General features: G+C 42.8%; 2 protein-coding genes across 4 annotated transcripts in view; one reads left to right on the plus strand and one right to left on the minus strand.

Moving 5' to 3' along the window:
* ntn1b (netrin 1b) overlaps positions 1-19,048 on the plus strand; it is a 58,213-nt gene extending 39,165 nt beyond the window's left edge. The window contains exons 4-7 of the mRNA XM_010743952.3: positions 3,959-4,108; positions 6,998-7,054; positions 9,993-10,067; positions 16,748-19,048. Of these exons, the coding sequence (XP_010742254.2) occupies positions 3,959-4,108; positions 6,998-7,054; positions 9,993-10,067; positions 16,748-17,067 (602 nt within the window). The 3' untranslated portion in view covers positions 17,068-19,048. The remainder of the gene's footprint in view (positions 1-3,958; positions 4,109-6,997; positions 7,055-9,992; positions 10,068-16,747) is intronic.
* The window catches only part of LOC104929442 (phosphoinositide 3-kinase regulatory subunit 5), a 99,549-nt gene that overhangs the window by 53,442 nt on the left and 25,329 nt on the right, over positions 1-20,778 (minus strand). The window lies entirely within an intron of this gene.

Below are 20,778 nucleotides of genomic sequence, written 5' to 3' on the forward strand. Positions count from 1 at the left end.
TCTCTCTCGCGTAATCCAAAATCCGGGATGTTTTACCTAGCTCGCGGGCATCAGGGAGCCACTGTCAATATCAGGGAGACTCCCGGAACTTCCGGGAGACTTGGGATGTCTGGAAAGGTGTAATGAATATGTTTGATTTAAGCTTGTTGTTGCTAATACTGTCTTCCCACTTTGATGCAAAATAAGAATCCAATCTCACAACCTAGCCTAGCCAGGTAACTGGCTAGTTTATAAAGCTAATCAAGAAAGACGTGTTACTAATGTATTTTAAGACTTCTTTTTGCTCTAGCTAACAGAAGCTAGCTAAAAATGCTAATAGCCTAGCTAGTTAGCTGGCTATGAATGCTAATTAAGTGAAAAGTGTAATTAATATGTTTGTGTACTGTTTGATTTAAGCTTGTTGTTGCTTTAGCTAACAATGCTAATACTGTCTTCTCACTTTGATGCTAAATAAGAATCCAAGCTCACAACCTAGCCTAGCTAGTTAGCTGGCTAGTTTGTAAAGCTAATCAAGAAACTGCTAACTAGCGAACAGAAGCTAGATAAAAATGCTAATAGCCTAGCTAGTTAGCTGGCTATGAATGCTAATTAAGAGAAAGGTGTAATTAATATGTTTGATTTAAGCAGCTTTAACACTTCTTGTTGCTCTAGCTAACAGGAGCTAGCTAACAATGCTAATACTGTCTTCTCACTTTGATGCTAAATAAGAATCCAAGCTCACAACCCAGCCTAGCTAGGTTAGCTGGCTAGTTTGTAAAGCTAATCAAGAAAGACGTGTTACTAATGTATTTGTATACTGTTGAATTTCAGCAGCTTTGACACTTGTTGTTGTTGCTCTAGCTAACAATGCTAATGCTGTTTGACGCTAAATAATAATCTAATATTACAACCTAGCCTAGCTAGTTAGCTTGCTAGCTATAAATGCTAATTAAGAAAGTGGTGTTATTAATATGTTTGTGTACTATTTAATTTTGGGAGCTTTTAACACTTCTTGTTGCTCTAGCTAACAATGCTAATACTGTCTTCTCACTTTGATGGCCAAGCTAGTTAGCCTGCTAGCTTTAAATGCTAATTATAAAAAGAGGTGCTATTAATGTTTAATTTTGGAAACTTTACACTTGTTGTTGCATGTTTGAGGAGTGGTTAGGTTCAGGGGGACGGAGCTGGGGGCGGGTTAGCGTAACAGAGGTTCTCGCTTTGCCTAATGATGTAGCAACATCCATAGATCTCTGCAAAGCCTTTCCAAACAGCTGGATCAGCCCCTCTTCCGATCCCCCCCTCTCTCCGTACGCCCAGCTCGGTGCTCTGGGATCAAACCCAAACAGCCTGATTACCGCCTCTCTCCTCAGGTGACAAAAACAGGGCGATGTGACATCAGTTAGAAACCACTATATTTATTGTTCAAATCAGCCAACCATCCCACTCTGCTGATGTTGGACAGGAAATACAGCGCCGTGCCAACACAGCCAGGAGGAAGTCTGCTTTCATTCCCCATTCCTTAAACCCCCTCCACCACCTCCATCACCAACGCTCCACATCTCAACAAAATTCGCTCAACGATTCGCTTAATAGTTGGAGGTTTAGTAAAAAAAACTATCCGGCGTCTACATCTCCAGTGGCAGCGTGGAATGCCTCATGCTTTATTTCCCAGATTAACAACTTCACCCCTCATCAAGCGCAGTGTAAACATGACTCTTGGAGAACCGCAGTGCACGCCGCCCCCCCCTAACAGTCCCTCGTACGTTTGGCAGTCTAAGCCTTGAAGTCCGCAGAGATGAAGCTGGTGCATGGTTCGAAACCCCTCAGCAGCCATTCAGCTCCACAGGACCTCTTCACTGCGGGTTGAAATTAATTAGTTTGCCATGGTTTGGCATTATACCGTCAATCTAACTGTTGCACAGGCTAATAAGCTTTATTCCTGAGCATTAGGGGAGAAGTTTGATACCACACACGTGTGGTTTGTATGGTGAATATGAACCTCGAGCTAGCAGACGTTTAGCTTAGCTTAGCACAAAGACTGGAAACGGGGGGGAAACAGCCAGCATGAATCTGAAAGACTGTAACAAAATTCACCTACCAGGACCTCTAAAGCTCAATAATTAACACAGGATATCTTTGATTTTAGTTTTATTGTATTTATTATTATTGTATGGGGGGTCATGTGCCAGAACATAGAAGCTAAGCTAAGTGTCAGCTGGGTTTAGCCTTATAGAAAGCTGAATTCATGACGTCACTTCTGGATTTGGTTCCACAGAAAAATTTAACATTTTCTTCACACATATTTTAAAACAAACAATATATATATATATATATTATTAATATATATATATATTATAATATAATATATATATATATATATGCATACAACATAATTGACCTGAATGAATCCTGGTTGCTCAAACAAGCCGCCTGTAACAGCACCTACCTGTCAATCAAAGCGTCCACACAAAGCGTCCACTTAATCCTGCATAACTTTAAGCCTTAATATAATGTGAACAGGTGAGTTGTATATAAATTCACCCTCAGTACAGTTGTCATGAACGGGGAAATTAGCTATAGAGACCAAAACTGTTTTTTGTACCAGGCTGTAAACATGTTTATTTCTGCTGTGAAGTTGGACATTTGAACATGGGGACTTATGGAGACTGACTCACTTCTGGAGCCAGCCTCAAGTGGACGTTTGAGGAACTGCAGTTTTTGGCTTCACTTCACAGCCACGCTTGGTTCTTAGGCTGGATTTTTTAGTTATTTATACGTTGTTACAAACGTCAGTGAGCTCTTCAAACGGTAATATATCTTAAAACATCAAACTCTTGCTTTAATAAGTATGTACATCTTTAAGGTCCTGAAATATTACTTATAAAAACATTAGCAGGTGACAGCATAGAAATGGTCAGGCTGACTGATTTTCTACAATCTGCAATGCCGTTGTTCATTTTTTTAATGTTACGTGATGATTACATTTGTAGTTTCCATTAAACTGCTGTTACTCATTTTTATGTACAGATCATACTCGCAGGAAACAAACTGAAAAAAGGACTTCACGAATTCGATTTCACTTCATCTTTTCATGAAACAAATCAAGCTGAACGAAAAAAAACAAAGAAGTTCGACCTCTTTCGGATTTAATAAGCATCTTGTTATGTTCACGAAAGCTCCATAAATTCCCGACTAAAAGCAACTCCAACCTCTGCTGGACCACTTCAAGCAAATTTCAAATGACTCTATGCTGGTCCGTATAACACATGCAGGGCTAATAAGGAGGCTGGGCTTCCACTTCAAACACTGGCTTTATGGTAAACGTTTGGCAGAGCACACTCGCGCTGAGAACGAATTTCTCACATTTAACTTGCGATCTCTCTGTCTCTGTCTCTCTCCCCCCTTCAAACTAACAGCTTAAACAGACTTTGAAGTGCGCTCCACTCGTCCATTAATGGGAAACATTATTCAGGCTGTATTTGCGGGGGGACTCTTTGCCAAAAAGCTTTACATCGGAAACTCAATCTGAAGAGCACACAGAGCCACAAGAGCCTAACATACATTTAACGTGACACGAAGTCGAGCGATACCGCGCTGAGAGAGAGTGAAATATTATAATTAATCAAGTTATTTAGTCTTCTGTGAGCCTTCCAGAGCAGACCTAATGAAGAATCCTATTCTGCTCATTATGGGTGGAGGGAGGCAGTGTAATTTGACTGAGGTTTCTATGCTGGTGCAAGGCCCAGTTCCCCATCTGTGATGGTCTGGAAGGAAAACACAGTAATGTGAATGATTTCTCAACTAGCTTTTAGTGCTAAGATTACTCTTTATTGTATGGAATATGTAGAGTCAGCAGCAGAGGACAGACTGGAGTAATTTGAAAGCTGATATTTGGTTTTGTAAACCGCTCCTGTTCTCATTTTTCCGACTTGTTGGTTTTTATTTAATTTATTTATTTATTTTTCTTTCTCCTCCGTAGCATGCGATTGTCATCCGGTTGGAGCGGCAGGGAAGACGTGTAACCAGACAACGGGCCAATGTCCCTGCAAGGACGGAGTGACGGGAATCACCTGTAACCGCTGCGCTAAAGGCTACCAGCAGAGCCGCTCGCCCATCGCCCCGTGCATCAGTAAGGCCTTTACCTTTACACACAACGACTGGATCCAGACTATGTTGGGTGATGAAGGGCGACAGCTTTATTAATGGTTACCAATCATCATAATCGTCTATTAACGATTTTTAAAAATGTACAATGTCAGCCGTGCTATTAGTGACTTAATCATCTTCCAACAAGCCATCAGGTCTGCAGTGATAAATGTTTGTTTTGTATGTGGAAGGTTGTAGGTTCATCACATTTTTATACACCATTAAGATTAATTGAGGGCTAAAAGTTGCTGATAGCCACCAGCCAAAAGGAATTTCTCTTAACCTGGCAGACCAAAAGTTTTTTCTTAAATTAATCATGAAATTCAGCTACTGCTGAAAAAGTAAAAAAAAAAAAGTTAAACTTTGATGTGCTTGCTCAGCTCCGGTTCTGGCACGACACCAGCTCCCCTCTACTGAAAACCTCCTCTTCTGAAAAACTCCCTTCACTTCCCCCCGGTGCTCTGAGCTCACAGTCCGAGCAGCCCGACTAACAAAGTGAGCAAACATTAGCTTACAGCGTCTACAGTTGGCAGCAGAGGCAACTACTACAGCTACAAGCTAGCTGCTAACACACTTGTCAGACACGTCAGTGCTTATTATTCCAACCTTCTCTGTACTTCCTCTCAACTGTTCTCCCTGTTCGCTATTGTACAACATTCTGCTAAATAAGAGGCAAAATAAAGCTATCTGAGCTAAAGACTTGCTAACGACCAGTTAGCAAGCTCGTTAGTTCTGTCGCTAACAAAGCGGCACATTCACACAGTTTATTCTCTTTTGTGGGGCAGTTAAAACTCTGACAGGGGACTTAAAGTGAATAAAAGTTGCTAGTTAGCTACAATAGCAAGCTAAGCTGCTAGTTAACTAAAAAGCTACAATAGTAAGCTAAGCTGCTAATAAGCTACAATAGAAAGCTAAGCTGCTAGTAAGCTAATAAGCTACAGTTGTAAGCTAAGCTGCTAATAAGCTACAATAGTAAGCTAAGCTGCTAATAAGCTACAATAGTAAGCTAAGCAGCTAATAAGCTACAATTGTAAGCTAAGTTTCTAATAAGCTACAATAGAAAGCTAAGCAGCTAATAAGCTACAATAGTAAACTAACCTGCTAATAAGATACAAGAATAAGCTAAGCAGCTAATAAGCTACAATTGTGAGCTAAGTTTCTAATAAGCTACAATAGAAAGCTAAGCTGCTAATGAGCTACAATAGAAAGCTAAGCTGCTAATAAGCTACAATAGAAAGCTAAGCTGCCAATAAGCTACAATTGTAAGCTAAGCAGCTAATAAGCTACAATTGTAAGCTAAGTTTCTAATGAGCTACAATAGAAAGCTAAGCTGCTAATGAGCTACAATAGTAAGCTAAGCTGCTAACAAGCTACAAGAGTAAGCTAAGCTGCCAATAAGCTACAAGAGTAAGCTAAGCTGCTAATAAGCTACAAGAGAAAGCTAAGATGCTAATAAGCTACAAGTGTAAGCTAAGCTGCTAATAAGCTACAAGTGTAAGCTAAGCTGCTAGTAAGCTAATAAGCTACAATAGAAAGCTAAGCTGCTAATAAGCTACAGTTGTAAACTAAGCTGCTAATAAGCTACAGTTGTAAGCTAAGCTGCTAATAAGCTACAAGAGTAAGCTAAAGCTACAATAGAAAGCTAAGCAGCTAGTAAGATAATAAGCTACAGTGGCGCCCTCCCTGTTGGACCCTCTGGCTTGCCGTTCCCTCAGAGTTAAACTATCGAGGCGGCTCATTACTGGTCAGCAGTAGAAAGTCAGCCATCTAAGCCTTCATCATTTATTCCAGTGCATCCACTACTTGCAGGATTTCCATTGAGAGTAAGTGAAGGCGATGTTTTTAAATGTTAAAATCACTGGTGTGACCGAGCTCTCACTTCATCCCGTCCAAGCTTTGTAGATTCCCCTCAGCGATAGCGAATCAGGAGGACACGCTCGTTATGCATGAATTCATGGCTCACACTCATCTCGTGTTATTTTTAAGATATTTTGGATATATATTTGGCTGTTTAAACTAGAGCCTGGATAAACAGACCATTAGAGCTCGCCTAACATGGCCTTGTGTGCCTTCAACACCGTTAACAGTCCTTCTCACAATAAATTCCCAGAACGAGTCCAAGGGAATGATGGCTGATATGTTTATTGGCTGTATCTGCTGCCTGCAGATTCCAGGCCCTCGGCAATAAACGCCAACGCCTCACAGAAACAGAGATGGGTCGCTGGTAGCTGCTTTAGTTAGAGCGTCGAGCAACCTGCTGGCACGGACAGATAAGATAATAGTGATGTCTGGGAGGACGCGTACATGGTAACAATTGTCCTCTATGTTAGCGGGGTTGACATGTGTGATAAAGTTGGACGTGGACTTCAGAGTGATATATCTGGCCCCAATCCACGACGATGATTTAAACCTGTGAAGCAGCTGGAACAGGAATTCTTTAATTTTGTTGGGAAGGTAACAAACCCGGTGTAAAAGTTGGAGGAAATATATTTGGTTTCTCGTATATTTTTTTTTGAGATAATGTCTTTTGGTTTTAAGAGTGCGATATTAAAGTTTTGTGATATCGGACTCACTGCCAGCTACGACTTTAACAAGACCGGCCGCCTTGGCTCTCGGCACCCTACAACATACCACAATCAGGAGGGAGCTGAACATTATTAGGAAGCTCGCAGTCTTTGATACACATTTCTCACATCTGTGTGTCAGAATCAGATGTCATTAACAAGACGTCCAATTAAATCCATCCGTGTAATCGTATACGCTCCAAGTTTTTTTTCCACATGGACTCTGCTCTTAGGAGAATAATCAGCCGGTTGAGCTTTATTCTCCATGCATTGCAATTTTATGACGATGTACTCTATATCTGTTGCAGAGATCCCAGTTGCATCTCCGACAGCAACTTACAGCAGCAGCTACGAGGAGCCTTCAGGTGAGTTCACAGCAACCTACTGTACAAATTCTACTGATTTTAGAGCGAAAGAAACATCGTGTAGTCGTATTTTTTTGTGATTTAGCATTACCCCAGTTTCAGAGTGTAATCCCACTGTGGTAAATATAGACATCTGTAACAGCAAAGCATCAACACGGTCAACAACAGCAGACATGGCAGCAGCTAATATCACTGACCAGTCCAACAGCAGTCAGCCCAGCTCGGCGTCTTTCAGCCTTTTATTTCACCAAGCACTAAAAGTCAGTCCCACATTTACTCTTGCTCGCTCACTCTCTCCTTTTACCCTCTTAGCTTCCTCTGTCAACGTCCTCTTCAGTCGTTTATCCTCTGTCATTATGTTGATAGAGGCTGCTGAGCCTGGTTACATTGCTCAGCTCCTGTTCTGGCACGACACTGGCTCTACTCACCCATTCAGTATTCACCTGTAAACCTCCTTTTCTTCTTCTGGTCCAAACTTCCTGTGGTACAAACATTAACACTCCCCCGGTGCTCTGAGCTCACATACTGAGCTAACAGCAGCTACAGCTGTCAGCAGTTTACTTCACTGTCCATCATAAACTCTGTAAATCACAGAGAGTTGAGGCGATGATCCAGTTTCACCAGAATCAGTGAAATAGTTGCTGCTGTGTGACTTAGTGCCGTAAAGCGTTACGTACTTCTCGTGGGTGATCGTACCTGGAGCACAAAGTTACGAACAATGAATAACAGAGACACCATTCACCTGATTACAAGTCAGAGTAACATCAACATGATTTAAAATCTGTTAGTTCATGAGAGAAGAGTTACACAGTGCTGCTTTAAAGTAGCTTTTTCTGACACGTTCTGCGACTGTTTTAATTCATTCTTTAATCACTGCTCCCTCATTCATGTTAATTATACGTGCATTCCCAGCACATGCGTGTTTTTCCACCTCACTCCTCGGCTAAACATAAGTCACTGAGGTCTGACCGCTGCTGATGTGAACTCCAGATATTTTGCCAGAGCTCCCTGTGGTCTTGTTGCCTGTATTCCCAGCCTGCCCAGCAGCCTCTCCGGGGTTTCAGCCCTAATCTGATTACATGCTTCATTTGCACCAGTTTGTATTTCAATCAAGGCCGGCTGCGCCGACAGTGAAGGCCTGGCTCGACCTCTGACAAGAGGGTCTGCATGTTGGATTGCTGACGTTAAGACAATAAAAATATTTACCTGCAGCTTTCAGGATTTCATTCCTGTGTCTTTTCTTCGCTGGATTATTCGAACGAGCAAACAGGCGGTGAACCTGTCGCCTCAGCTGTTTCGGTATTTGTTAAATCAGATAAAGGTTTGCTGAGTCACTTCTAATCATCGATCAGCGTCTGATGAAAGTGGCGCCACTGACTTCATTCAGCTTTGTTGTGAGTCCCACTTCCTATTATAGCGGCTGTGTGGAGCTCGAGTTTTGGACTCCTGTCAGGAACTCCACACACAGTCACCACCCTCCAAATTAGGAGCAGTGTGGTCCCCCGGGGACGGGGAGGGGGTGCAGTGCAGAATGAACGTGGCACTGCTTGCAGAGACACACAAAGGGGGCGTTTGTCCTCGCAGCAGGAGATTGGACCTTAATGAGAGCGGTGGGTGTGATGGCCCAGTGCGGCGATCGCGCCTAAGGGGCTAATGGGCAACGTCAGCTATCAAAGAGAGGTATGATAAAGGCCCCTAGGGGCCAGCGGGAGATAAAGAGGCACCCACCCCTCCATCGCCTCCTTCCTCCTCACACTCCCTCTGCACTTCATTTACATGGAAATCAGGCGTGCTCGATATGGACTCGTCAAATTCATTTACTTTGGGATTTCCTCTTTTCTTATTTCTCCCTCCACCCCGGCATTCCACCCAAGAAATGCTTTCTCTACGTACGTGAATTCGATCCTCGTCCCACGTCAAAAACCCTCTTTTTTTTTTTTTTTTTTTTTTGGAGGAGGGAGGAGAGGGGCGTTTTTTTCTTCCTCAATCATTACCCAGGCAACCTCATTCACACGGAGTATAATGGGGAAGAAAGGGGAAGACTGGACAGAGGGCTGGAAGAAATAATGAAGTTTGTCCATATTCAGGCAAGCTGAAAGGTCCTCTCTCTCTCTCAACTGCCCCCTCCTTTCTCTTCAGACTGCCCAGCCCAGCTTTCCCACCCCCCCGCCTCCTCTATACCTCCAGAAAAAGAGCACAAGGCTTATTGCTCTGGGAGAGGTGGAGTGGGGATGGATGGAGAAGGAGAGGAGGTGGGGGGGCAACACTCAGAGATGATCTGGTTCCAATTTGTGTCAGTCAGTGGAAAGTGGAGGGAACAAATGATTTCAATTTTCAGTTTGGCCTCTGGTCCCACCACCGGCCTCCCTCCCATTACAAAAAAAAAAAGGTACCTGGCGCGGTGACAGCGAGCGCGACAGCAGCGGCCATCGATATTGGCGAGCTAACCCAGGTGCTGGTGTAAAGGAGACGCCGCTAAGACATTAATCATAAGTCTGAGCTTCGTTCTCGAGGGGAGGGAGGGAGGGAGGGCGCGGGACATTTAGCCTCCACTGGCGTTAGAGTGTTCACTTTCTGCCCTCAGAGCCCCGACTAATTTTCGGTAGGTCACTAGCTAATTTCCCACCCCGTGACCTCGCTCTTTGTGCAAGAGCTGACCTCTGCAGCTCTCAGAGCTCGCACAATGCATGCCAGGACACTGACGAGGGAGCACGCTGGAGTGGAAAAAGTAGTTGACAGACACAGGAGGATCTGTGTAAGCTATAATCCGTCTCGCTGTGGCACTTTGAAGGCATTTCGGACACCCCTGGGTGGTGGGGGCCGCAAGTAACGCGAGGCAAGGGAGGCCTTGTTTAAAAAGTCCGATCCAGCTGGAGTGTGGCCTGATGATGCTGAATTCACCGTCTGACTCTCTGTCTCCTTCTGTTTTTTTTCCTAGATTGTGAATCTCACTGTAAAGCGTCCAAGGGAAAGATGAAGATCACCATGAAGAAGTACTGTAAAAAAGACTACGGTGAGTGAGTCCAGCGTGGAGGAATGTGCGCTGCCAGACGTCAGCCAGCAGTCGAGAGGTCAGATGTCTCAATTAATCAGATGCCGAGCAAAAAAAAAAAAGCCAATCCAAATCCAATCCACGCCCTGGTGGTGCGGCTCTCTGTGTTTCTGTTTCTGTGATGGCTTACTTACACAGATTAGTGTGAAAACATCATCGAGCTGACAGCTCCCACCTCTGAAAACAGAGCGGATCATTTTGACGTCTGGACGGAGGAAAACTGAGATTTCCAAAAAAGAAAAAAAACGTCAGCCAGCTTTCTGTCACTTGTAATCGCTGATGCCGTCGATCTGATCGCACACTGCGGGTGTTTTATGTAAAGTACAAAACAAGAGATTCATTCCCTTGGGTCAGCAGGTAGCATGCAGCCTCGGTCAAAACAATACGAAGCTTGTAAAGTCACACAAACAATAGAAACACAACGCTACTGTGAAACACAGATCACAGACGAGGAAGATGGAGGAGGGCGACAGAACGGAGCCCGACTGACCCCGCTGGGACAGAACAGACTCCGGTCATATTTGTTAAAATGATGCACAGATTGAACCGCAGTTGTTGTTCCACAGATGTTTGTGGTGAGGAGTGTTGTTTTGCTCTGTGGGGACGGTTTGACATGCAAACCCTGTCATTCGAACCTAATCTTAATATTTTAGGGGAATATGTTATGATGAGAAGACAGTTTGACGAGATGCACATTTTATTTATAAGTAGCTCGAACCAGCAGCTAATTAGCTTAGCTTAGCATAAAGACTGTAATCAGGGGGGAACGGTTAGCCTGGAGTGCTGGACTATGTCTCGATCAAGTGACTGACCACCATTCACACATGGTCAATAGCTGCCATGCAAGGTGCCAACGGCTCATCAGTTTTTGGGAGTTATTCACACAGCGGTGGTGCAGCCTTCAGGAGCAATGTGGGGTTCGGTATCTCGCTCAAGGACACTCGAGGAGGATGTTGGGAATCGACAACCGACTTAATTTATAACAATGTTTTTAGATCTACAGTACACTGTGTACTTCAGTTTGATTACAGCCACTCTGAACTTACCAGAAACAACAATCGCAACATTTTACCACCGAGGCGGAGAATTAGCACCAAAGTTTGACTGCCAAATTCTAAATATAAAACATATGCACAACTTATATTTGTATATTCAGCTCCAGCAGCTTCCTCTGCTGCCATTATCCCAATGTCGGCGCTCCCTCCTCTTCTGCTACGTAGCCAACTGACCACTGAGTCAATCCAGACACTCGCAGTGCGCTGCATTTTAATACCCGACAGCGTGAACGCACTCTTACGTTCTCAAAATAGCAAGTGTAAGTATGGAAGTACGCGAATTGAGACACCGAACTGCGGTGAACATATGGTAGACTTGCACCCCTTGTAGCCTGCAGAAGAGGAGCAGACAGCATGAGCGCGGTGGACGAGCTCTGTCCAGCACAGTCAGCCCGAGGCGTTTGGCAAAACTTTCATGAAACATTTTAGAGCAAATCCCAAACTGATAAGAGAAGCCAACACACACAGAAATCACATTGTTGTTGTTGCCACTGAATCCACAGAACAAGAAGTGGAGCTGAAATACATCTAACCACACCGTGCCAGGTAAATAAATCTCATGTTACAGGGTCTGAAATGATAAATCAAAACTCTGGAACGCGGCAGACTGCAGCAAATTTAAATCAAGAACTTAGAACAAGAAGGAAATGTGATAATAATCATACTTTATTCATCTAGCACCTTTAAAAACAGAGTTTGATGTCCACTGCGTGGCTCCACTTTTGGATTTTCTGCACCGTTAATCGTCGCAATATCAACTTTTATCGGGGCGGATGCACGTATGCGAACCACAGAGACGATGTTAAACCATCAGTCTCTCTCGTGGTTAACCAGTCGTAGCCATCGCTGCGACCCTTTTAGCTCCCCCACAAGTGTTAATTTCTCTCAGAGATGATGGTGAAAATTCATCAGTTTGTCAGAAAAAAAAACAGCTTTATATACTTTAAACGGCGTCCAACTGAAAACCAGCCAAATATATTTTATTCCCCCTCTTACAGCTGAGTAGACTGTAATTCAGGCCATTTGTTGCATTTTGCTAAGGAAGCCAAATGCAGCCATTATTCATATTTCCACTGATTTAAATCTTAATCATCAGAGCTGAGACAGGCCGCTGCATCTATAAATCAGTCAGGCTGATTCAGGCAAAGCGGGCGGTTCCTGTTGGTTTTCTCTGAAGTTCCTCTAAAAAGTCTGGAAGCAGATGATCCTTCCTGAACCGTGCTGAGGCAGTATGGCAGACATCATGCTTAGCGTGCATTCCCCTTTTTTGCCTCTGTATAATTCATTTCTCAGGCCTGTCGCCTTTGCTTTTTGTGGGTCTCTTCTCTGTTCTTCAGGGGGCCACAACCACCACCTACCCCGCCCCCCTCATGTGTGAGCGGTGATACAGGCCTCCGGGGGGTCACGGGAAGGGGCCCTCTGTTTAAACACAGTTGTGCCGAGCATTCCTCGGGGCACAAACAGGTGGTAAATTAGGCAGACGGTGACGGATTGCCACCCCGGAGAGAAAGAAATATGTTTTGTTTATTCAATTTTTGTTTTTCATCACTGCCGTAGCTACGGAGACGGCGGACACAAAGGGATTATATTCTCGCCTGACACCCGCCTCTGCACACACGCACCCTCCCCTCACCCTGCCACCGGGAGGACAATGAATCAAAGGGCCGCGTGTTTACCAACGCTCTGGGTTAGCGCTCAAAGGCAGGGCCCCCCCCCCCAGCTCCAAGGCCTCCCTCGGCCACCCCTCTGTGCTCACCCACGGGTAACAGGTCTCCGATCATTCACTGAGCTGATAACCAGAAGGGACAGGGGCCTCAGTGCGGTAATTAAGCGAGCTAATTTCATTAGCCCTCGCTTGTTGGTGGCATGCAGTGTCAAGCTGCAGCACACTGCCCAAAGAAGATAAACCCAGTTGGAAGTCTGGCTGCGAGGGAGGCTCGGTTGGCAACCATTGTGCAAGCGTAAGATCATCTCACCCTTCTAGATCGTTTGACCCGGTGCTCTTAGTCTCTCTCTGCTGTCTATTTAGCTCAAACCAAGTGGCAGAAGGTGTGTGGGTTTGTGTGTGTTTAAATACACTGTGCAGACTGAGAACATACTTGACAAAGAAAGAAAAAAGAGGCAGACTGAAGCCCCCCGGACGCTGTAACCGAGTCTCCTCGTCGGGCCTGGAGAGGAGAGAGCTATCTCCGCTGGATTCTCACGCTGCGAAGTTGGATGAGGCTCTGGGAGCAGCACCCGGATAGCTCATGAGGTCGGAAACACATCCCGATTCTCCTGGAACTTTTTCTGTGGCTGGGAAGACAAATAGTGGCCCCTCCTCCCACCCATCCATCCAACACCCCCCCATCCACCCCTTACATACACCCTTTATGTGTCTGGATGAAGGAGAGGGCTGCAATGAATGGCAGGGCTGTGAGAGCTCGCTCTACTCAGCCCAACAAACCTTCTTTCTTCTGAAATTGTGTGCAATTTGCTCACACCATGCATTGACACACATACTCAAACACCCCACTCCTCCGGTTCTCCTCATTCTTGGCAGCGATCGGGGACGACTGATGAACACCGAAAGTGATCATGTTCTGCCAGAAAGGGCAAAGAAAGGCAAACTCACCTACCTCTAAGCATAAAGTAAGAAGGAAATACATATTGGAAAATGTTATTACAAAAGGTATCGTTAACTTTAAAGTGTCCCATGCACCACATTGTTCAACTCAAACCTTCTGGACCAGCAATCGCTGCTGCGATTTGCTCCTACAGCTCTCTTCTGACAATCAGAAGTTGCTTTCATTTTAAAAACACAACTTCCTGTTTAATTTGATATAAATTAAAATGCTGTGTTTATAGCTTTTAAACGACAGTTTGATTAGTTTGATTCAACCCTTACAAAAAACTAATAGCACTAAAACTGTTGTAAATAGCTATTTCCTTTATAAGAACAAACAACAGTATGCAGCTGCATGGGAAAAAATTGCCCAATTTATATGTAAAAAAAGTCACCATGACCCCGATCAGTCCTCTCTACCGACTCTTCGGCGAACCACCTGCCAGAAAACAGCCTCTTGTCTCCGGCAGCGAGAGCCTGTTAAGTCCTGTTGTTTATCTACAGCGACCCACACTGATATAACAAACACTAATGTAGTAGTAGGTAGAGTCTTTGGCAACTTATGAGACAAGATCTTTCAATTTATGTAGAGGACTGTGGTGAGTCCTCCCTGCCGACTCTTCGGTGAACTCCCCCCTGGACTCCAGCCTCTGTTTATGAACCGTGTGATGAAATTTAGAGTAACGAACATTGCTATATCAAAGAGTAATGTGGTAGATATATGAAAAGATCTTTATGTGGAGAAATTTGGCGCCATCGAGTCGGTCCACCCTGCCGACTCTTTGGCGAACTTTCCCCTGAAAACGGCCTCCGTCTCCGGCGGCGAGAGCCATCGAGTCCCTCTGTTTGCCGATGGTGATTATGTGACATGATGTGAGCAAAACACTTGAACTCACAATGTCTTTGGCACTTTCCTGACTAAGGAACTCCCTCACAAAACAATCTTACAGCTTGCATAAGATTGTAAACTCGAGGATGCTTTGTTGGCAGAAACCCACGAAAGAAATCACAGATATCAACGTAATGCTGTATTTTTGTACTATGCAGTTTTTTAAAGCATTACATTAGTTATAAATAGATAAATATACGATTTGTTCCATGTATATCCAACTGATTTTTGGTTTTCCCATCATCTAATCCAATCTTCTCCAGATTCGATTAATTCTCACAATTGTTAGTTAACCCCCAGACGCGCACACTTAAGCGTTAATAGCACATTCCTCGCTAAAACCCACGGGGGTAAAGCACTTCCACTTGAAGCACAGATTAGCTCGATCGCTGTTTGCCTCTTGTTGCAATCAGTGTGATGAAGTAATAGCTGCTTCTTCTGACGGAGAAGTCGGTGCAGGGGAGCTTCTGCGAAAGGGAGATTTACTCATTTCCTGGTATGAAAATGTCTGTTTCAAGTGGTGTTTCAATAGTTACCAGGTTTAGTTGATTTAGCCCGAGGTTGTCAGTGTTCAGATGTTCGGAGTCCAGTTTTAACGCCTGATAGACCGATTGGATCGTTTCAGAAGTATATTGTTAGCAGATGTGCCATTTTTCTATAAAAAAAATCTCCCTTGGACATTGAAAGAACCTCCTCAACGTTAACCTGGCCACTTCAAGGAAAAGTCTGCCCCTTCAGATGCTCTCTTTGTGTTTCGCACGGGGAGTGCTATGGCAACTGTTGCTGTAATAGGGAGTATGCTCAGGAGCACAACAAGGAGAGGTCATAGGTCAGAGATGAAGGGAGGAACCGGTGACACGAAACAAAGTCAGAGATTTCTGGGTCGTGTTTATACAGCGGGCTTTATTGGGCCTTTTTATATAACGTTGTATAAAAGTGTTGGCATCTTTCTGCGGCATCAGGAAGAAAAAGTTTATGTCAAACTTTTATTTTGTCTGATGTGCTCCACAGCGTCCGTTAGATGACGTTCCAAACGTGTCTCGGACTGATTTTACTACCTTTAACGATATAGAAGTGGATATTGTTGCAGTATTTCTTTACGCCATTAATCTGTCAATTCTCAGGTCACTTACTTCTAGCCAACTCTTTCAACTATCCGTTAATTTTTTTAGCTATTTCAACTGTTGTATCCATTACTTTTGGGCTAGCTATAAATCTCTGCTCACTTGCCAACACTTTCAGTTGCATTCTGGTGTTCGGGTTTTAAAGTTGATTCACAGTGTGGATGTGTTTTCCCGGGGGGAAAGCTGTTTGCCCTGGTTAGGAATCACTAGTTTGAGATGTTCATGTCATCTCCGTTAACATTACTGACTAGTCCAACAGCAGTCAGCCCAGCTCGGCGTCTGTCTTTCAGCCTTTTATTTCACAAAGCTCTCACCAACCACTAAAAGTCAGTCCCAGATTTACTCTTGTCCGGCGGCTTCTTACTTGCTCACTCTCTCATTTTCTCTTCTTAGCTTCCTCCGTCAACGTCACATTCAGTCTTTTTGTCTCAATATGTCTATGGAGGCTGTTGAGCTTGCCAGGCTCCTGTTCTGGCACGACACTGGCTCCACTCCCAGGCAATATTATGGCCTGAAAACGTCCCCTTCTTCTTCTTCCCCGTGGTCCAAAACTCCTGTGGTACAAACACTAACACTCCCTCGGTGCTCTGAACTTGCAGCCCGGGCACCTCGGCTAACAAACTGAGCTAACAGCAGCTACAGTCGGCAGCAGTTTACTTCACTGTCCATCAGGAAAACTCTGTAAATCACAGAGAGAAAACCAGAAAACATTTTCTCCATAAAATATGATCCAGTTTCACCAGAATCAGTGAAATAGTTGGTGCTGTGTGACTTAGTGCCGTAAAGCGTTACGTACTTCTCGTGGGTGATCGTACCCGGAGCACAAAGTTACATAGTGTGAGGACAGACGTACGAATGACAGAGACACAATGTCAGAGTGACATCAACATGATTTAAAATCTGTTATTTATGAGAGAAAAGTTACACAGTGCTGCTTTAACCTCGGCTTCTCTCTTCTCCTCCACCAGCTGTCCAAGTGCACGTTCTAAAAGGAGACAAAGCAGGCGAGTGGTGGAAGTTCACCGTCAACATCATTTCCGTCTACAAACAAGGTGAGCATCGCATCCGTCGCGGGGACCAGCTGCTGTGGGTGCGCGCCAAGGACGTGGCCTGCAAATGCCCAAAAATAAAGCCCGGGAGGAAGTACCTGCTCTTGGGTACAGACGACGATTCCCCCGGGCAGAGCGGCGTGGTGGCGGACAAGGGAAGCCTGCTCATCCCTTGGAAGGACCTGTGGGGCCGCCGGCTGAGGAAGTTCCAACAGCGCGACAAGAGGGGAAAGTGCTAAAAGTTTGGAGTTGGAGAGAGAGAAGGGAGAGAGATTGAGGGAGAGGTGGAGGGAAAAATAACGTCTCCACTCGGATGGATGAAAATAAATAAATAAATAAATAAACTGGAAGAGTTTAAGATAGAACGACGCAGGTGAAAAGTAGGCGAGATGGGGAATGACTGAGTGCTGCTGCTCTGAGTTGGAGCGAAGAGTTTAGTGTTTTCTGTTTTTGTTTTTTTAGGAACTTTTGTGAAGGAGCTCATTTTACAGTTCTGTCTCTGTTTGTCTTTCAAGGTTTGTTTTGTTGTGTAATTGCAGAGTTTGCACCTAATGTTACAGATATGTCACATCCCGACTATTGTTTTTTTTGTTTTACAACTTTTACAGTCCCATGTTCAGTTGTTTTTTTTTTAAAAAAGAGCAATGCATCTACTGTATCACACTTTTTTTTTTGTATTTTTAAGAGGATCTATTCCACTTGTGTTAAATGAAGAGACGCTGCAAGACATTGAGGGACTCCACTCATGTATGATACGTTGCTCATGTAACCTGCCAAACTTTTTGGATAAAACTTTTTACAACAGCCGAAAGTGAAAAATTGTGAAATTATTCATAAAGGTGCCATTTGAGAGAGCTCCCCGCTCGTATGTGAGTGTTACCTCAACGAAACGACTCGTGTCTTGGGAACATAAATGCCATAAACCTCTGCTTCATTCTGTATAACGATCATTATTTCACATTACAAGCTCTTCTTGATATATCATCAGTATGTTGTGGTTGTGACCTCTGCAATGTAAAGTAACCATACGTGCATACATAGACGTTATTTTTCAGTAGATGACGCCGCGGTGGCGTCAGCTAGACGTAGAGTAGACGTGTCAACCATGCACTTATTTTTACTAGTCAAACATTCGTAGAACATATGAGATATGTTCACTTTTTTTTGGCGTCCAAAAAAACATGCAAACCCTGCTCACTGCTGGACTGGACTTTGACGTTGACGACGACAGATAACTTCTACTAAAAGTTGGATGTCCCCCAAAAACATTTACAAGTGAGAGAGCTGATGAAGTGAAGCCGCTCACGTCGTTACAAAAGAATATATATATGTTAAAAAAAAAGGGAGAATATCGACCTATCAAGCAATCCTCATACCACTGACTTAATGCATGCTCACTATTTACTGTAGCTGTTTGATAGCTAACAATGATTGTGAATTATGTACACATTTAATTTGTATACAGTATTCAGTGTTGTGGGAAAAAAAACAAAAAAAACCTGTGGAGTGATAAAAAAATATCACAGATGTTTTATTGTATTCAGCACGTTGTGTCAAACGTTCGTCACCTCAAAGCTCAAACTTTTTGAGGACTGGATTTCATATCAAGACTTGGTACTCGACAAAAAGGCATGACCGATTGTCTACATGTTATATAGCTGTATAGTATTACCTTCTCTTTTTTTTATTTTTGTTTTTTATTTTTTTGTTAAACATTAACTAGATTTATCTCCATGTGAACTTAACCAGAGTTTTAAATACTTAGAGGCTTAATAAATGGAAAGATAAATAAATAAATGAATGTCAGAGAAATGTCTCATGTTTACGTGAGCGAACACTCTCTCTCGGACACTGAGAGCTTACACACACACACACACACACACACACACACACACACAGGACCATACATGTGCACACACCTACACATAAATACAAGGGTACACCTCAGTACTCTGTGCATCATACTGTATGTCTAACAACGCACTTATAAAGTCTCTGCCAACACATCCGTACCGACACACACCTTTGCAGAAAGGTACTTCCCCACCAGACTTCTGCTTCTCCATCAAATATTATATCTGGATAATTATCTCAGCTCATGTTTATACATCGGCTTGTAAATGTTGTTTAGCAGTGTCCATTGCAAATGGTTGTGTAATGTCTTGTAATACTAATATATTATGTTTATCACAAATGAATATATTTAATGACACATGAAAACGATGTGGCTTTTGTGGTTTTTATTTTGCATCTTTTATTTTTTACTTTTATTTTTTTTTGCATTTGAATTGTAGACGGCTGTAATGAGAAGTATTGATACGTGTTTGGTTTTCTGAGCAGCCTGATAGAACTGAACATTAATTCATCTGAAATAAAGCTGTGTAAAAAAACAAACAACAACAACACAAATTAATTGAAGATGATCTAACCTGAAATGACATTTTTTAATTGTTTTTCTCCAACGATAATCAGAAAGTTTCATTATTTTCACAACACTGCAACACACCGCACGCTGAGTTATGAAGCGTTCGACTTTCAACTGATTAAAACAGTATGACAACAAAATTATAAATACTCAAAATAAGCCTTTATTACAGTGTAGTCTCTTAAATATATGGGGTATTAATATAATACTTACAGTATGAAAGTACAAAGTAAAATGACAAGAGATTAGGGAATGAAAGTGGCATACATATCTCTTTTAATTACTGATTTAATAATTAAAGGCTGCATTAATATTAACAAGCCAAGACAAATAAAGAAACCAAGTTAACTATATGACTAATATTGCAATGAAAGGTATCATTTATTTTAAAATAAGACAATTTACATTATTGTTGTTGTTGAGTGCATTTAAAGTTAAAAAATAATTAGATTTGTTTTTAAAATGATAAAATAGACAAAGTCATATCACACACACACTTACTAACTTTACTTAACTAAGTTGGACAATGTGTTTTATAAAGAATATCGGGGCGAGTTCTCCGTAAATTAAACAAATGTCTGTTTTTATGACATGGTTTTAAAAAGTATGCATTAAGAACTAAAGTCAGTATTTTTATTGACAATGAACAAGACAAAACATTAAAAATGCTCCTTTATTACAGTCTTAATCCAGAGTGTATGGAGTCTTTTTTTCATTGTTACTAATATGTAGTTAAAGGGTACATTATCGTTTATATTAAAAGTTTTTTACTAAGTGAAAGTACAGCTGTGAAAGGACATGTAGTCTAAGCTAGTATATACTCTGTAATTATTTATTTAATGGGTGTAATTAAATTCTGGGTTCCCCCAAATGCAAATTTGTCACAACTTTTATTGCCCCTACGTCTTCCCTTGTACCAACATGGTAGTGAGAGTAAGTATTTCAAGAATAATTCACATTTCATCTGCTGAAATAAAACACCTAATATAAACAGCTTAGTGAGCTAAAGTGGCACTTTTACTCTCCCTTCCCCTTTTATAAACTCTGAACCGGTCACGGCAGATGTCCGTCCACCACGATCCAGGTTCTGCTTCTTAAAGAAAGTTTCTTCCTTGCCACTGTCGCCTGGTGTTTGCTCATGGTGGGAATTGTCGAGTCTCTTTGAGTTCAGTCTAAACCTGCTCTGTAGGGAAAGTGTCAAGATCTGGAGCGATATAAATAAAAACTGAATTTAAAAGTAGGAATCTTCAACTTGTGCACATTTTCTGAACAGAATATTATTCTGTTGCAGCGTCGCTGTTTTTTTTTTTGAGAACTTTTTTCAACCTCAGAAAATATGTGAACCCTCCCAAAGGGAAGTTGTCAAGTGTGACATAAAAAAATGTGAAGCCAATAGTTAAGCATTAGAAGTACGAATGAATTAAAACATCAGCCGCTGCCAAAGAACTCCGACCACGTCCTGCAGCGCTGATCATCATTTGTGTTGGATCCCGTGCCTCTATAAACTTCACAGACAATAAGGACT

This window comes from Larimichthys crocea, chromosome XII (assembly GCF_000972845.2).
Source record: "Larimichthys crocea isolate SSNF chromosome XII, L_crocea_2.0, whole genome shotgun sequence".
NCBI lineage: Eukaryota > Metazoa > Chordata > Actinopteri > Sciaenidae > Larimichthys > Larimichthys crocea.